Source organism: Lissotriton helveticus, chromosome 12 (assembly GCF_964261635.1).
Source record: "Lissotriton helveticus chromosome 12, aLisHel1.1, whole genome shotgun sequence".
NCBI classification, from domain to species: Eukaryota; Metazoa; Chordata; class Amphibia; order Caudata; family Salamandridae; genus Lissotriton; species Lissotriton helveticus.
In genome coordinates, this window is record NC_136073.1 from 92,697,070 (window position 1) to 92,719,164 (window position 22,095).

Here is a 22,095-nt window from a genome sequence, read left to right on the forward strand (position 1 = left end):
AGTGAATACGCAATTAAATCACTGTGAGTATTAAGAGCATGGACCCATTAGGTGTTCTTAAAAGACCCCTCACACACCAACCTGGTTGGTGTCATGCTTCCTCATTGGGGTCCCACCCGGGTGGCCGAGTGCCTCCCAGTTGTGCTACGATGCCTGATTACAGCAGCGCTGGTGTTGTGCATAAATGTGATGTGAAGAGAATTATTTACAGTTAAAAATATCTCTGAGGATCCTTGCCTATAACTTTAATAATGGCGGCTCAGGATAAGGGTAAAAAACAGTATGTGTCGTGCAACCAATCTGGAATTATTTACCGTAAGTTGCCTATGTTACGGTAAATAATATTGGTTGCTGCCAACTTCCTGTCAGGCAGCCAGAGAAGGACATCATCACTGGAGAAATGGGTGCCTGGGCTTTCCGCAATGGCATGGAACTCCGTGGGATTCTGTTGAGTTTTTTGGGCAACCCCGCAGAATTCAGCAGAGTAAAACTCTGCGAGCTCTGCCCACCCTTACACCTGTGCTGAAGCTCCTCCTTTCTAACCAAAGATGGGCACTTCCTGAAAGTCACAAAATGCTGATAGAGTGAGAGTTACTTATCGTTTGAGAAAGATAAAAGTCAAAAATGACCAAAATGTAGGACAATGAGTTTCCTGCTGGGTCTGTGTGAGGGCAGCAGGATAGAAGCCACAATACTAGGGCAAACCTGCATTACACATTATGGTTATCAGCCTGTCCATCAGCTGCAACACACAAATCCTCATCATGGCTCGTAGACAGCACATTAACCTGTCATAGCCCTCTCACTAGTAATGTATCCTCAAGCTGGGAAAGCCTGTGCTTGACCCCAACAAACAGCATACAGTGGTACTGACATTAAATTGAAAACAGCTCACTGTGTAACACCTGGGATGTGCTATTGCTGGAGCAGCGTAATTTAGGTTCCACCCTTTATATGTCACAATTATACAATTAGATACTCACAAATGGCATTTTATATTCAGTGTCTTTACTTCTTTAAAAATGTGTGAAGCATTTAAATGTATTAATGAAATGTAATCATGTCATTTTTATTAATGTTTTACACCTATTCTTAAATTTATATTTGTGTATGTGTAATAATGTATTCAAAGTTCATAATAACTACGAGTTAGCTTAGTTTGACTACAGGTCTCAAGTGAAATGTATTTAGCCATGTCAGTATATTGTTTCTTCCTTTGCAGGTACATTATAATGATTTTCGTTAGTTAGAGAAAGCTGTATTGTTTGCATCTGACTATCGATAGTGAGGCATGAGGGGAAGAACTTGACAGTGAATGTGGAGAATTAATGGTCAAATGAGACGTTCTGTTTGTCATGTACCAGGACAGAGGGATGATCAAGGTAGCGGATCACAGTTCAAGTTTCAATGTGATGAAAAACTTAAGGCAAGTTGCAGTTGCTCTTCTCAAGTAATAATTTGGTTGGTTCCTGGTTGTGTGAAAGGAGATAAGGATATTTCTGAATCTCCAGTTATTTTGATTGCTGTTCCCAGAGTTAGAGAGATTCAGATTTATTTTAGACTTGGAGAGAGACAGACCTCTTGGTTTACCCTTTTCTTGCAATTGTGAAGCTTTAGGATAAACACTTATTCCTTCTCTAAGACTTCAACTCAAATCGATATCATGCTGACTCCTTCTAAGCTCCCTCAATAGAAATATTGGGTAGATGGACTTGTATTTGATCTATTTTTAAAAGAGAGAAGGAAGGTTTCAATACGGAAAACTTGTTTACTTTAGTTTGTTTCATTATTGCTGTGGCTGCCACTATTTTGTATCTTATCTTATTATGGCTCTATCTACTGAGATTTTTGAGCCTATCTGCCATTTTAAAGCGTCTCTTGAACTTATTTTTGTTCTGTTTGTATAATGAATTGTTTATTATCCTAAAATAAAACCATTTACCTACATTTGGAGATTTCTAGTCCTTATTATGCAGTCAATCAATTAATTAAAGGTAGCTTTATGCGGTTAGCATAAAAACCATAAAAGCGTCACAATATATACAATACTTTAAATAAATAAGTGAATACATAAGAACAAATGATAATTAAAAACAGCAGATGTATACAGGACTGTGAAACCATCCAACTAGACAGAATGCATTAAATTGGCCATTGAGTTCCATGATCTCAAAGCAGCTTATAAAAACTAGCAACATTAAAAATAATATCATTAGAAAGCAGTACGGGGCAGGTCAAGCTTGGTTAAAATGGCAAGCCTTTAAAACAGGAACAATGTAAGCTTCCCTAGAAATGTAAAAGGATTTGCAAAACAAAGCAAAATGCATGGTATCCGGCAGAGACACCTGGCTGCAGCCACAGGTTGCTAGTGAGGGTATTTCCTGCCAGCCCTGAGGAAGCAAACAGCTGGGGTAGCACATTGAACCTAAACCTAGTCAGCAGATACCGATCGGAATTCAAAGTTGTGAAGGCAAGGCTCTGTAGATTGGGTGGATTTCAACAGCACATATACCCAACCCGACTTCTTTTGGAGAGCCGCATGCTCTCTGAATATTACTTTCTGCTACAAAAAGTTATTTTTAACCCAGGTGCGATATGCCTTAACAACCCCCCCCGTGTTAGCAAACAACTCGCCTCTTCATAGGTTCTGCAATGTTGCCTTGATATATTTAAACCAGGGTATACCGAATGTGTAGTCAAGGGAAAGCAATCACGCAAGACCTATATTGTTGAGTCACATTGACTTAACAAGCCAGAACTGTATTATTTACCACACGTTCCTTTACCACACAAGTCATACAACACTTGCCTTAGAGGTGGGGGCCTGGAATTTGGAATAATATAAATTAATAATCCAACACCAGTCAGTCTATCAGTAGGGAAGTTGATGGACTTAAAACGCAAAACCAGTCCAACAATGCTGCCCCTAAAGCAAGTCATTGTAATGACTTGCTTGGTAAAGGAACACGTGTAAACGTCACAGTCGGGGGATTAACTGCATTGTAAAGGCAGGTCATTGTTAAGACTGCGTGGTAAAGGATGTTTCCCCCAATGAGGAAAAATCTTTAACATCTTTATTAAAAGATTGCGGTGTAAGTACCATAACGCTGTCATTGCCATGATGCAGTTGTATCATGGCAACTTTAAGTACGGTAACTCAAATTTGGTGCACTTTTCTAACATGTAAGGTAGAGATGTGATTCACAACATGTCCAAAAGGTTATTCTTAAAAGTGCTATTGATCTTTAGGGAATGAGAAATGCAAGAGAGTATGGAAAAGATGTGCATGTTACAAAACTGGAGACACCATTGACAATGTCTTCTGGCATAAAGAAATAGCAGCTCCCCTACAATAAAAGCATACATGCATCTTGAATTGAGGCACTGAGAGGACATGCCACAAACCACACAAAGACTTGCTGCTGGAGGAATTAGCATGAGCTCACCTTGCATTCCATTTCCTGCATTTGTTGAGTACATGTGACTTGCACAATTCACAGTAAACATTGCATTGTTTAAATACACTAGAGATATTTGGTGCTATACCTGGAGACATCTATCAATATTAAAGCTCAGTGGCGGCTGGTGAATTTGATAGTGGGGTGGTGTAAAAGTGTGGAACGAGTGCCTGCTGGCAAGCGAGAGTAACGAGCAAGCACTACCGTCATAAGGGGGGCCTTGGGGGTTCTGCCCCCAAATTCATTTGAAAAAGAGTGGGCAAATGGTGCATTTACAAGCATATTTGAGAATGAAAGAAGGTTAATAAAACATTTGTGAAAGTGTGATTCTTCTGGAACTGCCCTTTCAGACTCCCAGTTCACACTTTCACACTCCTAAGCATGCCAATAAATCTAATGGAACTGCCCCAGCTTAACTGGTGCAGTGCACAACAAATACTTGATAATCCAATACCACTCACGCCGTCACAGAAGCACTAAATTGTGATGCATATGAGAACAAGAAAGCCGTTTTACACTGTAAATCTCTGAGTTTGAGAGTAATAACATGGCCCCCTTGTGTAAGGTTGTTTTAAAATCAAGCTCCTATCAATGACTGATACCTATTTGTCCACTTGCTTGCTCTTCACTCTCCAGTGAGAGTTCTTCTTCTCCTCAGTTTTATAATCATTTCAACACTCATATGTGCTGCTAGTGTTTGTAAATATGTTGAATATATATGTCTTTGTCTTTCTTGGTTTTAAATCCTCCGGCACTACTTGTCCTCATTCTCACTAATAAGATTTTTGGTAATATACTTTTCACACAATTTCCTTGCTCCTTTGCAAATAGTTTTTATGAGTGTCTTTGGCTTCTCTACATGTTTATCTTTCTTTAGTTTTCTTCCTTTTTTCTTGTATTGACTTCGTACACTAAATGTAATTTTATGTCACTTTCAGCCCTGATGAAGTTCTCAATGAGAGAACGGAACGTGTTGGCTGAGTTCAATGTTTCTATATCGTAAGAAAATGAAGAATTGAAAATAAAGACTATTTTGAAAATCCACTGTCGTTCTGTGGACTTCATTATCCTGCCCACGCCCCCCCCTTGCTTCGTATAGGATCAGGGTCACAGAGGCGTCACTTGGCGGCTGATGCCAGGGCTTGTTGTTCAGAACCTGTAAATTATTTGAAACTAGCGTGAGGTGCAGAAGTATTAGTCCACTGCCTTTTCCTCTTTGTTGCAATGTCATTTAATTAAGTTCCCACTCCCAGTTGTTCAAAATATTCACTTTTAATAAGCACTTTAAATTGCAATCGGGCTACATAATATTTAGACAATATATGCTGAGAAGAATATTCAACCTCAGATTTTGTGGGATTTGAAGGACACTCTTTTATTAACAAACACGGTACTTCTCAAGATGTTGTAGGCAATCCCCTTGGTCTTAAACTGTAATGATAAGCACTGGTAAACTGTGATCTAAGGCAATGATGATGTGGGAGTGTACAAATAACCAACATAATTAGTAATAAGGGCAGACCAAGGTCATGATGGGCTGGCATATGCAGAATGTTTAGCAAGTGGCACAGTGAGTGGCAATTCAGGCACTGTGGAGAGTCCATGTCAACAGAAAAGGTAGACTAGATTGTTTTCAAGTCATATTTGATTGAGAAGGGAGAAGGCTTTATTTCGCTGTATGCCTTCTCACTGACACACCTCTGTGCTCAGGGTAAGCATGTACATGCTTCCCAGTGCATGAGGTGCATTTGTTGAACTGCAAGAGTACATCTACAAAGAAATGTGCAGCTCCCAGAACCTGAAAAGAAGAGTCTGTGCTGTGACGTTGTTTAAGTAAAAGGTAAAAAGTGTTTGGACGTCTCATTGAAAATATGTCAGTTACTGTTAGGGATGCTGCATATGAGTTTGATGAAGCTTTATGAACAGGGGCTGTATTATTCAAGTGCCCCCGGGGCGCAATGGGCGCAGACGCTTGTGCTGCCCCTTCTGTAATACTGATAGCGCTGGCGCACATAAATCGCCAGATCTATCTTCAGAGGGCATTCCTTCATTTGCATTGGGTAATCCCTTTGCCTCTGCACCCATGCCATGTTACAGACATGGGTGCAGAGGCAAATAATCTCTAAGGAGTTCAACTTACAGTGCGCCATCTAAAAGGTGGCGCACTTTCAGTGCGCCCCGTGATTGCAGCCCTCTGCAGCGGTAAAATGGGTCCTATGGACCCCCTGACTTCCTCTTGCAGGCAGGTGCAGTCAATCACTCCACCTGCCTGCAAGTGGATCTCTAATCCCCCTTCAAAATGCAGGCAGTTTACCGCCTGCACTGTGAAAACATTGAGCGGCTTTAAAGCAGCCGCTCCATTTTTCACCTGTAGGCGCTGCCCCCAGGGCAGCATGAGTTCACAGCTGCCTTGGAGGCAGCACATTCATCATAATGTGGTGCATTTATATTGTTTGCACAAAGCAGACCTTTTAAATAGTGCACCGGGTGCAAACAATGAAAATGCATCTTTTGTGTAATAAGGCCCCAAGTTGTGCACTAGCATAAGATGTCTAAAGTTAATTATCATGCAATCTCCCACTTGGTTTTTCTGTAATGGGTCCACCCGTCCTACTCTGCGGACCATCAAAATATCGTTAACTTTCGAGAAGGCAAAATCCATTTTGAGATGATGCCAGTGCAAAACCTTATTCATAAACTGTAAAAATGATTCAACCGCATGCCAAGACAGTGGAGAAATGTCAGTCCTTACCGCTACATATAGCAAGCAGCTGGAGGTACATCAATGGCATCACTATTTGGAGCCTGAGAAATCACAATTAGATTCCCTATACAGTTAACTGTCCCTCCAGCGGCCTGTTGCGTGCATGGTGTTGAGCCAAGTTGACTATGGAAGTCGCACTTCCAAACTCCTGAACCCACCCAGAACTAGAAGCCTTCCGCTAACATGATGTACATGCTTAGAGACTGGTGGAGGGCAGTTGGTAGCTTTCTTTGAGAGGGGATGATACCATCAGCAGTGCCTTTGTTGTAAAGTTATGCCCTACCAGTCTGCTTAATGCTATGGGTTGGTCGCCTCGTGAAACTTCAAGGGAGGTGAGTGTTAATGGTGAGTGAAATGGTTGCACATAGAGTTTTTGAAGGACTCTAACCACGCCTCAATCGGTGAGAGAAGAACAGGCCCAAGACCTGCTGACCTTCAGGAGGACACAAAGACCTGGCTGTTCGATCAGTAGAGCAACCCCCACCAGCGCCTTGAGACCCTCAGGGGTATGTAGTGCGCTTAACAAATGACTGGTTGATTGATTGATGCATTGAAAAATTGTAATAGATGCAGTAAATTTACCCAGCAGTCTTTCACAAGCAAGTCCTCTTGTTAGGACAGCTGAGGCTATCAATGTTGGTTGTCTGCAAAGTTGAACGAGCACCTAGTCTTAAAGTTTTGGTTCTTGAGACACTTTTTGCTTTTGACTGGTTGGCCCACGTCAGTAAGAACACTTGTCTCCAGGCTCTGATTAGATTATAATCAGTAGTAGCATCAGTTGAATTGGCTGCTATTATATTTCTGATTACATCGGAGAGGCCTGCAGCAATGTTTGAGGGGAGTTTAGGTGTTTAAATGGAAGTTGTGGGGGTTCTGACAGTAGCTCAGATGTGATTGAGAGGTGAAATTCAGCTGTAGGTATTTCCACCAATCTGTGTCAGACTCATTAATGAGTGAAGTTCTACATGTTGTTAGCTCGAATCATGTACCAAAATCCAGTGGGTGCTGCAGTCCATGAACATTAACAGGCCCAGATGAGGTGCTTAAGACAACAATAGCAGAGGTACTGTACAGTATGATTACGGTTCATAATCAGAACCTACGGTTCTGGAATACCAATGGATCTGCTGGCAAGATTGAGATGCACAGGCAGAGTATTGCTGGGTTTTTCCCAAAGAAATCCTGAACAACAAGTTTTACATCTAGAGTAGAGTGACGCTGCTAGCTGGAAAGAGGTGCACTGGCTGACCTGTTTGTGCCTCCTAATGTGAGGACATAATTGAGGACAATAGTTAGAGCCTTGATGAGGTCTCTGTCTGGAATTAGTTACATTGGTAAAGCTATGTGTTTGTCTCAACACATAACCTTCAATGTATGTGTTTCACTATTGAGCTCCTTCTTAGAATACATATCAACATACCTTGATATCAACATACCCCATACCAATATAGCATGTCTTTCGCTTATTTATCCAATTTTTGTATTTAGCCCTCTTCTTTAAATGTTTGACCTTTTGAATGCCTTAGGTTTGGATCCCTGGATTATCAGTGGCTACAGGGCATGACCTTTGCCATCGAGGAGATCAACAATAATCCTGACCTGCTGCCCAACATCACCCTGGGATTCTGGATTTATGACTCCTGCAGGGCACTGCAGAGGGTGCTCGAGGGAACAATGTGGATGCTGACAGGGCAAGAGGAGACCATTGCAAACTACCGGTGCAAGGAGAAACCAACGCTCGTGGGTGTTGTGGGTGACTCTGGGTCCACGCGCTCAATGGTCATGGCACAAATGCTGGGGCTCTACAGGATCCCCCAGGTGAGCCTACTAAAATACTGACCACTGTTACTAATAAAAACTTCTCTTTCATTAAAATGTAAATACTTGTAGAAGCCTCTGAATCCTACTACCAGTTATTTCAAAGCTTAGTGTAGACACACAATGGCCAGGATTTACTAAGATTTCACTCAAATTAGCACAATAAGGGAAGTTGTGTCACTGCTTTAAATGAAAGGGAGATATCAGAACTTTGAATATTTACAAAGATATGGCGCAGTACTGCTCAATCCTACTGCTGGTGGACTTGTGGCTGCCTAGCACCAATGCAGACACCCCTGTGTCATGTTGCAAGGGTGCATTCATTGTGGTCAGCATCGTTTTTGTACAAAAACTATAAGTAGGGGATAATTCCTCTTTGCATGTGTGCCGCAGAATTTGGAACATATGCAGAGAAAAAAAATAAAGACATTTCTCCCTCTTACACCAGCCACTGGTAGTTGCACTATTTTGGCGCAAACCAATGTCTACAAGTCTTTGTAAATATTGGTTTCCATTAAAATACATGGTTGGATGTATGGGAAACTCGATGATCCACCCATCTAATGCTACACTAACGAAGGATAATGCAAACGTTTTGTTTTCCAAGCCATACAAAGCAATGCAAATTGAGCTGTGCATACCCTTGTAAATCCCAAAATAGATTTTGCATCGGTGCTGCACCAAAAAGTGATGCAACCCAGACACAAACTCTTCGTAAATATAGGCCTGAACATCCACCATGTTAGGATTGATGGATTGCTGGTATGTTTCACCTATTGGTCAAGATGAGAGTCCAGCAATTTTACTCTCAAGTGTATCTGTTCTTTCTGGGATCTGCATCACATGCCTATTCCTGATCCAAGAGTGTGAGGGAGTCTGTACACTAATGGAATGAGGAGCCAGGAGCATATGGAATAGTGATTGTTGAGTGAGTTAAACTGAGCAATGTTGTACCTGTGTGAGAGACAGCTACAGAAAATGATAAGGTTAGTGGGCGTTAACAAATTGGTCTCTTTAAAAATGAAAGTCACACTTGCATCAGATGGAAACTTTGTGAATAGGAAAATATTCAGGACTAAAAGCACTAGAAAATTTATTTTGCACACCTAGGTTATGAACGGCAAAGGGAAAGTAATGCACCTGATTAAAGGCAAAATGGGTACATGCCAGCAAAAAAACATCCTGTGCTTCAATTTCCGCTATTTACTGCTTATAAATATCATAGGACCAGATGTACTAAGCATTTTAATGTTTGCAGACTCTCCAATTCTGAGTTTGCAACCATTTGTACAATTTTTCATATATACGAATCAAATTTTAGAATTCAATTTTTTTTTAAGTCGGATCGCAAACGGATCCTGATTCAGTATCAAACAGGGGAATGCTGTGGGATTCCTCAGTATCAATATTTTCTTATCTCCTCAGAAATCCTTGATATTTTACCAACATCTCCAAGAAAGTGGTAATGCATTTGCAAAATGGCCCTTTTGCCATTTGTGAATGTAAAAACAATCTTTGTTGAAGAGTAGGCAGTGGTCCAGAGAATGCTGCCAACGCTTACACAAAAAAGAGGTAAACTTTACTTTTTAAAAGTAGACCTTTTTCCTTTACGGACTGCATTAAAACATGCTTCATTAAAAAGCAATCACAGAGAAGGTGGTCTGCTTACCCCAGTGGCCCTCTATTCCTGTGATGTCCTCCAAACATAGTAACCCAAAAAAAACACAACCAATTGCCAGTGCTGCTGCTACTTGCAAAACTAATTAGATACGGATGTATGAACAAAACAGCATTACATCTTAAAGCTCATTAGTCGCTTTTATTTTAGTTTTTTACTTCATTTTTTCAAAAACTTTGTCTTTCTATATCTATATGTATAATACATTATACAATAAACCCACAAATACTGTACAAAAATTCTAGCACATTAAACAACAGTTCACAACAGACTCACCACTTCATACATTCTACACTCATACTCATAAACAATAGTACATTTACATGCTATAAACCAAACAATAATAATTCACAAAAGACTTCTTTCCATTAGGAAAAATACTGTACAATATTTACACTTGATGGACCTGATTAGTTTTGAATGGATCCGTTTTAAGTAAAATATACACTAATAAAAAAGTAATTGTTTTATTTATCCAAAGGTCTACGCATTTCAAACCCCTTCGTTTGAGGAGTTCTCATCAGGACCAAACCTCACTAAAAAGAAAAAATATGATACACATATTAAAACATTTTCATCCTCAAAGGGGAAGGGGTAACGGGGATCTCCTCCCATTTTATTAGTGTGTAACTTCCCCCCACCTAGGAAGTCAGTAAAGCTATGATGTGTTTGTGATTGTATTTCAGTCACAAAATATAGATACATCCTGTTGGACGTGGTTCTCTCCCCAGGATAGCCCATAAATCCTTTTGCCTTTGGCCTTCCACTTTTTTGGGGAAATCGTTTTTGTTGGCCTCAGGACTGTGTGCACTTTATCACTGTTAACAAGTACTAAAGTGCTTGTTCCCTCCCCCTTAAACATGGGATAATTGGCCTAAACCTGATTGGAAGTGTGGTATTACCATGTATCCAGCACCTGTAAATTAAATGCTACTAGTGGGCCTGAGGCACCCATTGTGCCACCCACTTAAGTAGCACCTCAAGCATGCCCCAGGACTGCCATTGCAGCCTGAATATAGTTTTAAACTACCAATTCAACTGGCCAATATAAACCCCATTCCCAAGCCTAAACTCTCCTTTTATTGCAATCAATCAATAAATAACTTGGTTATGGTTTGTTGAAACCCGTTTATTGCATATTAAACACCACTAAGGTAGGACCCAGGTAGCACATAGGGCAGGGTGCATTGCACTTAAAGGGTGGACAGGTACTTTCATGTTTTACATGTCCTGGTAGTGAAAAACTCCTATATTCCATTTCAGTACTGTGAGGCCTACCAGTCCCATAGGTTAACATTGGTTTCCTTATTACAATTCATGGTGGGTATCTATGTGTTGTAATGAAAATTCTTCTTTAGTTATACATTCAGATTTTTTATTACAGTTTTGAAAATTCCACTTTGAGAAAGTTTCACATGGACATTTGGGTAGATCTTGTGTTACAAAAATATACTTTGAGAAAGTTGGAATTTTCCTACCCCTAGCCCTTTTTGTCTCTGCATTCTGTCTTGGATGTATATGACATTCAGACTATGTAAACTCCTCTTAGACAGTCACATAGTGGAGGGATTAGGTGTGCCTGAAGGAGCCATCCAGTGGCAGGATGGGGTCGGAGGCGAGCACAGCCCTGATTGCAGCTAAATAGGCTGGGCTCTGCCTTCACACAAAGGACTTATCACCGCTATCTTGTCACTGCAGCCAGCTTAAAGAAGGCAGGGGAGTCAGGAAATTCCATGCACTTCAAACAGACCTCCGAGAAGTGAACCCCAAATTCCAGAGAAAGGGCACTAGGTGTTGTATCATGAGATTTTGGAATGACAGAACCTATGTGGTTCATGATGGACTCTGTAGAACTGTGATATAAGCGTTAGAGTATAGTGAAGTGCATGCAGGTTTACAATATTGAGTTTGCTGTTAAATGCTGATGAATAAAGCGGTGTTATGCTAGGCTCCATGTGTGGCATAGTCATTGGCATGTGCCCAGGCTTGGGACTGGCAACGAGATTTGAGATAAGTACCGCAAACATCAACAGTGCTGTCCCAGAGAGTTTGCTGTGGTCTAGCATACTGCTCGTTCATGCCTTTTGTGCCTCAATCGAAGTGCAGAATCAACATTTGGATATGTGGAGTCAAAGCCCAACTCCAGCCAGTGTAAAGCATTTGAAGATGCGAAAGCTTCATGGATAGTCTACACATCGTTAGCAAAGAACTGGCTGGGAAGGCTGTAAAAAGAGGTAATGCGCTACTACACAGCTTAATGATATCCATCATACGGAGTGGTAACGTTAAAGGCAGATACAACCAGGTAGTGAAAGAACAGCAATAGTGACAGCAAATTGCAGGTTAACAATGCGATCAGAATGCTGCGAGCAGAGATCGACCAAGTGTCAGACAGTACAAAGAAACGCCTACAAGCAAAGCAATTCAAATACAAGAAACAGTCATCTGCTTAACAGAACTGAGTAAAGACAGTCATTAAACCCCAGAATTGGATGGAATGACCCCAGACGAAGTGCCCAGGTTAAATGTAAATGAAGTGCCCAGGTTGTGCTTGAGGAGCCGTCCATACACAAAGCGGCATACTCCAAAGCTCATCCTAAAAGTAAAAGGCTCCAATGGAGACCAAGTGGGAGGTCAGGGTTCCACAGACTATCCAGAGTGACCCAGAGGTCAACACAGCACAGGGCCTCAGAGTTGGTATGGATGAAGCACGCCAAGCAGATAGCAGACAGTGTCAGAGAGAACTTCACCCTCAGTGTCAGCCAATCTCATAAATGGTTACAATACGACCGTCTTCTTGAAACCACCACCATAATTCAATACAGCAAAAAAGCTAAATATTGCCAACAGAAGAACTGCTTTGTAAGAGACATTTGAGGATTTAATTGATGCGATACAAGATGCAGGTAACAAGAAGATTATCAGATACCTCAAGAATCTTGCTAGTTAAGATGTGAAAAAAGACATAAAGATAATGCTGCTAGCTGAAGAAATTACATACCGTCAAATCAAAGCAGCTTCAAATCTCAGTTCAATCCAATACCAAATGTAGATTATGAAAGATACATTTTCATTCAAGAATTACAGAACGTGGTAAAACCATCAACAGATTTGTTGAGAGACTAGATACACTCATCAAAAACTGCAAATTCAATCAATTTAATGATGAGAAAGCTATAAGTCCCAGAGTTATTGACCCATGCCTGTCAGATCCATTCAGATTATGAATGCTGAGTGAACCACTCAGGGCCTCATTTATAAAAACTGTCACATCGCTGCGTGAAAACAGTGATGCAGCCGCTTTCACTATGCCCTCCCTGCGACCTGATGGATGAGCTGTATTTATGTACTGTGCTCCATGTCGCAAGGAGCTAAAGATATGTCAGTATTTATGACATATCTGTAGGCACAGTAATGACACATACTGGAGTGTGTCGCAAAAGTGACGCAACTCCAGCAAATGTGTCCTGACAATTGGCAAGATCCATGTTAAATGTGCCTGCGTCAGTCTTAAACATGCTATGAGGCAGTCGTACGATTTTTATGCAGTGGCGTCCTAGAAGTGGAGCTGTGAAATCTAATAGATTTAATTGCGCCATTTCTAAGAGGGCTTTTTACAGTGGTAAGCCCACCATGCATACATTATACCTGATGCAGGTATAATGTAGCTTAGGGCTTTACAAAGTGATACATCTGCTTACATGCGTCACTTTATAAATAGGGCTCAACATGGGGCATTTTTTAAACCACCTGTGCATCACAAATAGTGACACACGGCGGTGCAAAAGTGTCTCAAGGCATCATTGATAATGCCCTTAGTCTGGAGAGAGTTCTCATGGCTGCCACAGCTAAAAAAAATGTTGATTGACAAACTGCTGGCATGGAGGCCGAAGGTAACCAGAGTGAGGCAGTCCTGAGCATGAAAAGTATGCCAAAGCACAAGGCAGATGGACACGGTGTGATCTCTCCATCGAAAAATGTTGTGTTTCAGGTGTGGATTTTCATTTCCACATGAAGGTACATGGCCCACCATTGGACAGATCTCCAAAGACTGTGGGAAGGAGATCATTTTGTAATGGTTTACTAGGCAAAGGAAAAAGCAAATGTGTCAAGGTGCAAAGACAAAATGGCTGGCCGAACATTCACGATACGATGATCAAGGCACGCCCACAAGGCCAAGCGAAATATCAGTTGAGGCAAGTCAACACCAAACAAAGTTGATGATCGAAATCATTGTCAAGTTAAAGGTGGTTGTGCAATGTTGATGTTTACCTAAGAGAAACGTGCGCATGTTGGATTGGCCGCATTTGAAGAAAAATACAGGTCAAAGAAAGGTCAACATAAAAAAGCACCAAAGTAATTCAGACATTGTCCCAAAATTTCACTAAAAGCAATCGGACACTTCTACTACCGGTTCCCAGATTCCGATGACAAAATCAGGATGTGTGACTAGAAAGCCACAAAGACTCAATAAAGAGCTATCATTCTATATATCTTTGTAAAAAAAATATATATATATTTTAGAGAGGGAAAGATGTAGTGTCTTTATAGTTAGCAATGACGTAAACCTTGTAGAACCTGATGGGCTCCGCAGATCTGTAATGTAAGCTTTAGAGTGTAGGGAAGTCACTTCAGGTTTAAAGTGTTGAGTTTGCATTTACACACAGATGAATAAAGATGTGTTATACTAAGCTCCATATGAGACATAGTCATTGGTGAGTACCCAGGCTGGGGAAGACACTACGCCCGGTATAAACATAAAGCCCTCAGACCCACTCGTCAGTTCACTCCTGGACCTCCAAAAGGATTCTCAGAAGACTACCTGCTGCTATGACTTTCTGTGCACTCTACACAACTGCTTTGCAGTACCTGGAAGTCGTGCTTTGCTTCCTGGGGCCTGCCTTTAACCCTCAAGTACCATCCCTGCTGTTGAGCCCTGCATTTTCACCTGACCCCAGAAATACCAAAGTGACTTCAAGGGCTAGTTTTCTGGCCTCCTGTTCAGATCAGAGACACAAAACAACCCACCATATGAAATCCACACCTGGACCCAACCTGTCTGAGTCCTTATCTCCCAAGTGTTGTCTCTCCAGCCCTAGACCCTTGTTTATCATGCTAAAGGTGCCCAAATTGCCAAAATCCAGAATTGACAATGTAGGGATAAAACCGCTCTGAGAACCAGGAGGAGACTGGGACCAACCTGCATATATATCCACCCAAAGTACATCACTTGTCAGCCTGACTTCACTGCTGCTCATACTATGCACTTCTCTGCATCAGCAAATCCTTTTCTGTGGTCCTTCGCCAAAGGGGTATACAAGCCCCTGGAGTTGTCTTCGACTACAGCCGCCTGCCTCGCCCAGCTGGAGATTTTAGACTTCCAAAATGGAGACTGAGTCCAAACATGGAAATCTTCACCGTGGCTTCGACCCAAGGCTCCCCAACAAAGACACTCCACTGCAGACACCGCCTGCAACATTGCCCCGCTGAACTTTATCATTTCATAATACTTTTTGCTAAATTTCTATGTAGTCCGAAAGAAGAGCTGACCTGGCCCAATCCACTTCTTGTGTCTAAAACACACTGTATCGTAGTCAGCCATATTTGTCGATTTTGGCTCCATTTTCTGCGACTGGATATCCACGGATGACACTTTGATCATGTAGGTGCTTGTTCGTACTAAAAACTTAAGAAATTCATAACTTGCGTCTTACTGATTGTATTTTTGTCATTTTAGTATCACATTAATTGTAGAAATTCACTCTATTTTCCTAAACTGGTTTTGTTTTTTTCTTGACTTGTGTTTTCACTTTAATGCTGTTTGCGTGCTGTCTAGGTACTTTACACATTACCTCTAAGTTAAGCCTGACTGCTTTTGTGCAAGCTACTAAATGGTTAATTTCAAAAAGGGGGTGGTGATGGACATAGTATCTGAGTTAATCAGAACACTCCTACCCAGTCAACAGATCAGGGCTTGATCCATCACCGTTTTTTAGCTCACTGCACCATCCCAGTTCAGAACCTGACTATATGCAAATTAGTCTGTCCCTGGCCCAGTGCATCATGGGAACAGGGCAGACCAAACTACCAAGCCAATTCTTCACTGGAAAGGAAACAAGCTTCTGGGGACCGGTTTCTGGCATTACAGCCGTCTTCGGCCCGGCTTGCTTGAATCCTGATGGTGCAGTGAGAAAGGGACTCATGTCTGAGCATACCCTTCCACACTTGTGGTGGCCAAAATAATTTCAAAAAGGGGGTGGTGATGGACAGAGTATCTGAGTTAATCAGAACACTCCTACCCAGTCAACAGATCAGGGCTTGATCCATCACCGTTTTTTAGCTCACTGCACCATCCCAGTTCAGAACCTGACTATATGCAAATTAGTCTGTCCCTGGCCCAGTGCATCATGGGAATCGTTTTGGCCACCACAAGCGTGGAAGGGTATGCTCAGATGTGAGTCCCTTGCTCACTGCACCATCAGGATTCAAGCAAGCCGGGCCGAAGACGGCTGTAATGCCAGAAACCGGTCCCCGGAAGCTTGTTTCCTTTCCAGTAAAGAATTGGCTTGGTAGTTTGGTCTGCCCTGTTCCCATGATGCACTGGGCCAGGGACAGACTAATTTGCATATAGCCAGGTTCTGAACTGGGATGGTGCAGTGAGCTAAAAAACGGTGATGGATCAAGCCCTGATCTGTTGACTGGGTAGGAGTGTTCTGATTAACTCAAATACTCTGTCCATCACCACCCCCTTTTTGAATCGTTTTGGCCACCACAAGCGTGGAAGGGTATGCTCAGATGTGAGTCCCTTGCTCACTGCACCATCAGGATTCAAGCAAGCCGGGCCGAAGACGGCTGTAATGCCAGAAACCGGTCCCCGGAACTTGTTTCCTTTCCAGTAAAGAATTGGCTTGGTAGTTTGGTCTGCCCTGTTCCCATGATGCACTGGGCCAGGGACAGACTAATTTGCATATAGCCAGGTTCTGAACTGGGATGGTGCAGTGAGCTAAAACACGGTGATGGATCAAGCCCTGATCTGTTGACTGGGTAGGAGTGTTCTGATTAACTCAGATACTCTGTCCATCACCACCCCCTTTTTGAATCGTTTTGGCCACCACAAGCGTGGAAGGGTATGCTCAGATGTGAGTCCCTTGCTCACTGCACCACCAGGATTCAAGCAAGCCGGGCCGAAGACGGCTGTAATGCCAGAAACCGGTCCCCGGAAGCTTGTTTCCTTTCCAGTAAAGAATTGGCTTGGTAGTTTGGTCTGCCCTGTTCCAATGATGCACTGGGCCAGGGACAGACTAATTTGCATATAGCCAGGTTCTGAACTGGGATGGTGCAGTGAGCTAAAAAACCGTGATGGATCAAGCCCTGATCTGTTGACTGGGTAGGAGTGTTCTGATTAACTCAGATACTCTGTCCATCACCAACCTCTTTTTGAATCGTACTAAATGGTTAAGCACAGATTTATTTAGTGACTTTTGTGGTTTACCCTGACAAGGATTGACATTATCAATTGAGGTAGGTTCTCAAAAATTCTCCCACTTTACTACACTTCAGATGAGAGCATAGGGAACATTCCAGCTTTATCACTCCCATGCCAATTTATTTATAAATGCCTTTTGGAGTAGCCTTTGTTTATCCAATTGCTGCTATTTCAAAGCATACCAGACTGTGCCCATTTGGAACTGTTCTGTATTAATATGTCCTCTTTTACTGTGCAGGCAACAAAGTATAATTGTATCCATCTATTACAACATGATGCGCAAACCGAAAACGTAAACTTTACAAGATGTAAATTCATAAGGGGACAGTTCTGCATAATTGTTTATCCTGTACTCGGTTTCACCAAATAATCCTTCATAAACTTTGCCCAGGAAGAACACTGACTTTTCTTTTGCTTAACTTGCAGCACACTTGTAATACTTTTATTTAAACATGGTTGGGGTGCAATTTGGGTTTTGGTATCTATTATGTTATATTATGACCCTTATTAGAAACCGATAATCTTACGGGTGCTTCATTATCTGAAAATGCATTTACATTCATAGTTAATTTACAATATAATCTCAGATACTTTTAAAGACAGTGAGATAATTATTAAGAGTGTAACCATATATGCATTAGTGAACCAGTTCGACAGCTCATTACAGTGGAATGTGAAATCAGTAATACCTTTACATGCTCCTGAGCTAGCTCATTCGATTGATTCTGAGTAAACTATCCTGATCTGTAATGCAATCTTGTTTTTTCTGGTGCCCTGTATTCTATGAATGGGCAGACAATGTTATGTCACAATGTATGTGTGAAATATACAGTCCATGTGAAAATTAGCATACTACAATAACAATAACTCTTGGACTAGTCTGAAAAAAGTAGTGTAGCACACAGACTTTTGAAGGACAACAGTAATGACAACTGCAGCTCATGTCGATCTATTTGCTATGCCAATGCTTGTTTATTGTAACTTTAATACACAGAATTCAGAAATAAGAAGATATGCCTTGTTCTCAAAGCAAAAGCTCTAATGAGAGTAATTTTCAGTAAATCCTTTTGGATTGGGTTGTAGCCCAACTTCAAATGCATTTAAATACATCAGAACTTTCTAGATCAAAATCATTTTTGTGAGTGACATACTTTCTTGGTGGCGTGACAAGTATAGCATTTCATCAATTGGAACATGGTCTTTACTGGCAATTTTCAACCCCGGCAAACAAATCAGTATTAGCCATGGAAATAGTCAAGTGACTGATATGTAAAAGGGAACAATAGTAACAGAAAATATGTTACTAATCTTCAAGTAACAGCATTCATTGTAATATCTCTCTAGAGGCACCCAGGTTTCCAGATTTATTTAATGATCGCATAATATCCATACTTTCCATAATTGTCGGTTTTGTCAAAGGTATTGCACATCACATGAGCGACATTCAGATACATCTCGAAATGTAATGCATCCCTGTTCCAATATCCCTAAATACAAGTTTATGTGAACTACCGACACTTATTTGCTGATTGCTTAGTTGCAAATTGATGCAAAAAAAGGATTTTATCCTTTGTTGTGATTTATAACTGCACAAAGATGGATGGTCGGCTAATTAAAAATAATGTTTCGTTATTTCACTTTTCTTCTTGAAAAGGCATGTTGACCCATTGTCAATATGAATCTTGTTGAGTAGATACCTATTGTAGTTTGCATGCCTCTACAGAATAGGAACTAAGATTTATAAAAATACATTTTGTCCTAATAATCTGCCTTTTTGATTCTGTTTTTGTGTACTAAATGCAATCTTTTGACATACATCTTCTTTAATTTATGCCACAGATCAGTTATTTCTCAACAAATCCACTCTTGAGTGACCGGAACCAGTTCCCTTCCTTTTTCCGGACCATCCCTAGCGATGACTTCCAGTCTCTTGGGCTCGGCCAGTTGGTACTGCATTTTGGGTGGACCTGGGTGGGCCTCCTGGCTGATGACAGTGATTACGGTCAACAGGGCATTCAAATCGTGAAGCAAGAACTCATGAAAGCTGGTGTTTGTATTGCTTTCTCTGAGAACATTATCCTGGGACAAAGTGATAGAAATGCCTTTCACATCACACGGAGGATCAGTGCTTCAACTGCCACAGCCATTGTTGTCTTTTGCCCTGATGCAGACCTGGCAATCATTTTGGATGAGATGATGAGGCAGAATGTGAAGGGAAAGGTTTTGATAGCCAGTGAGGCTTGGTCCACATCTGCCCTCTTGTCTGTAACTAAGTACTCAGAAATAGTCACGGGTACTATTGGGTTTTCCATCCATGGTGGTGCAATGCCAGGATTTGACTTATATCTCAAAAGTGTTCACCCTTCAAAGTATCAAGATGACATTTTCATTCATGAGTTTTGGGAAGACGCTTTCGCCTGTGAATGGCCGGACAAGCAAGATCACTTGGGTTCCAGGGCTAGCACCAATAATCTATGCACAGGAGATGAGAAGCTGAGCAACCTGCCGAATTATTACAATGCCTCCCACCAGGGGATTACCTACAATTCCTACATGGCAGTTTATGCCATCGCCACAGCTTTACAAAATTTAATGTCCTGTGAAAAAAATACTAGTCCTTTCATTCGGGGGACCTGTGCAGATTTAAGTAATTTGAAAGCTTGGCAAGTAAGACATTTTACCTCTGCACATAGAAGAATATTTATTTGGTCATATATGTATTTCTTACTGTACCATTTTACATTGATGTTATTGTTCACTACATTTTTACTTGTTATACACCACACTACACATTATTACTGCACACAATTTATTGTATTATTTGTATAACGGATATCCTGCCCACTTGTCTACAACTGCATTAGAATGTAATGCATTTGTAACAAGGTGGTCAAGATATCTGCCTCATTTGTGATCCTGGGTCCATCAAACTTTAAATCAGGCCCTAATTCGCTGTGTGGCTTGTCTGACAATCAAGGTGTGTGCAAGGTTAAATACTATACTTGAATTCACTCTAAGAAAGGGGTGTGAGCTTTATTTAGTGACCCACTGTCTATGGGCTCTCCTCACTACCCTGAGTTGGGAAGCCAAATTGCCTAATGCCTTATTTGTTGAATCAATGCCTTTTAATCTCATTCTTCCTTTGAAACATATTGTCCTTAAATGTTTAATGTATTCATCATTTACAAAATAATGGGTCTCATTTGGAGCCTGACAACATGTGGGCATATTGTCAAATAATAATGAAAGGTCCATCACCCAACCTGTGGCTACACCACGGGATTTAGATATGGGGAAGTGGAAGGTTCCTACAGGCATTGGAAAACTTTGACTTGGAAGCCTGTCCACCAGTGGGTTGGTAGATCATAGTGAATGCTACTCCCCCTTGGTTAGGATGGGACACCCAGCACCAACATTTCCTGCCTTGGACTATCATGCAAGACTTTGAAAATAAACAATTGTGAAATAGCCAGGGAAGAATATATTTGAACATCAGAGCCACAGATTTTTTGTTTTACTAAAAAAAAAAAACTCCAGCTAAGGGATTTTGTACAAGTGAAACAAAAAATTGGGAAAGTGGTCCAAAAGTGGTCCAAAAATATGTACCAGCAAATTGCTCTGTATTCAGTGCAGGGAGATCTCAGCGAGGCAGATTGGCATTGCTAATTATGGTGGGCATTTATCGACCCGGGGAATAATGTAGTATAAATGAACCGCTATGTCAATAAAATCATATATATAATTAAAAAATGAAAGGCATAAATTCACAAATTTCTGTATGGGATAGAATTCTTTGGAACACAGAAGTCTAGTGTAAGTAGGGAAATGGTTCATGAAAAAGGTGTGCTTTCTGGGTAAACTATAAGACATCAAGTAATTAATAATTTAGATTAATCAGTAATGTAATTGAAGATGGTGGTGTGGTTTAGGAGCATTTAGAGCACTAACTGACAATTGCAGAGGCACACAGAGGAAGAAGTGGAATAAGAGCGGATGGAGAGGTTGAGCACAGTTTGAGACAGGATGAAAGGAATGGGTACAACTGGAAGATTTGAAGTGTAAACCCTTGTATATATTTGAATTAAGTATTTTGTAATAATTGTTTGAGATAGATAGCAAAGAGAATGTAGTAGAGGGAGCTCAAGTAATGAGAGACGTGTGAGGAATTATACCATCAGAAATTGGGTAATTTGTCAAGGAGAGTGTCTAGCCCCCTTCAGTAACAATTAAACCTCTTGTCATGGTGAATGCTCAAAGTCAGTAAATTAACCTCGCATCAACAAAAAAAATGTTTAGACAGCCTAAATATATGGGAATGGGTAAAGCATTTATGCAGTAACAAAACAGTAATAGAGTCAAAACAAAAAAATAATGAACATTCCAAACCAAATTTAAAGAATTAGAACGTTTAAATAAATAAAATTACATGAAAACACCAAAAACCCCAAAAGAGGAACCAGTGATATGAATTTTTAAATAAAAATAGAGCCAAAGTGTTGAACACCAATTGCGGTCAACTGGACGTGGTAGACCATGACCCGTATAAAATTGGAGAAAACCACGAAAAAGCATGGGTCAGATACAGAAACAAGGTTTGACCCGGATGAAATTTTACCTTGAAACTTAGTCTTAAAAATGGAATTCTAAAATCTTCAGGGAGGCAAGGCAGCAGTCTGTATCTGAAATGCTGCTCCACAAAGCTGAAAGCTGTTGGACATGGTCCCAGTGAACCTAGAGGCTTTTGGATGGAAAGCTGTGAGTGGCAGAAGTTTACATTTTTCATCAAGGAATAAATCTAGCCAGGCATACTTTTGGTGTCTCACCCAGTCAAGTTTTTTATGGTCATACTTAGTCACTTCTTCAGAACTCAGAATTCTTTAGTGGGGTCTGG

At 41.0% G+C, this 22,095-nt stretch overlaps 1 protein-coding gene across 1 annotated transcript in view; it reads left to right on the plus strand.

The window, feature by feature from the left end:
• LOC144797917 (vomeronasal type-2 receptor 1-like) overlaps positions 1-22,095 on the plus strand; it is a 39,505-nt gene that overhangs the window by 8,002 nt on the left and 9,408 nt on the right. The window contains exons 2-4 of the mRNA XM_078668718.1: positions 4,397-4,457; positions 7,749-8,040; positions 19,044-19,871. Of these exons, the coding sequence (XP_078524844.1) occupies positions 4,397-4,457; positions 7,749-8,040; positions 19,044-19,871 (1,181 nt within the window). The remainder of the gene's footprint in view (positions 1-4,396; positions 4,458-7,748; positions 8,041-19,043; positions 19,872-22,095) is intronic.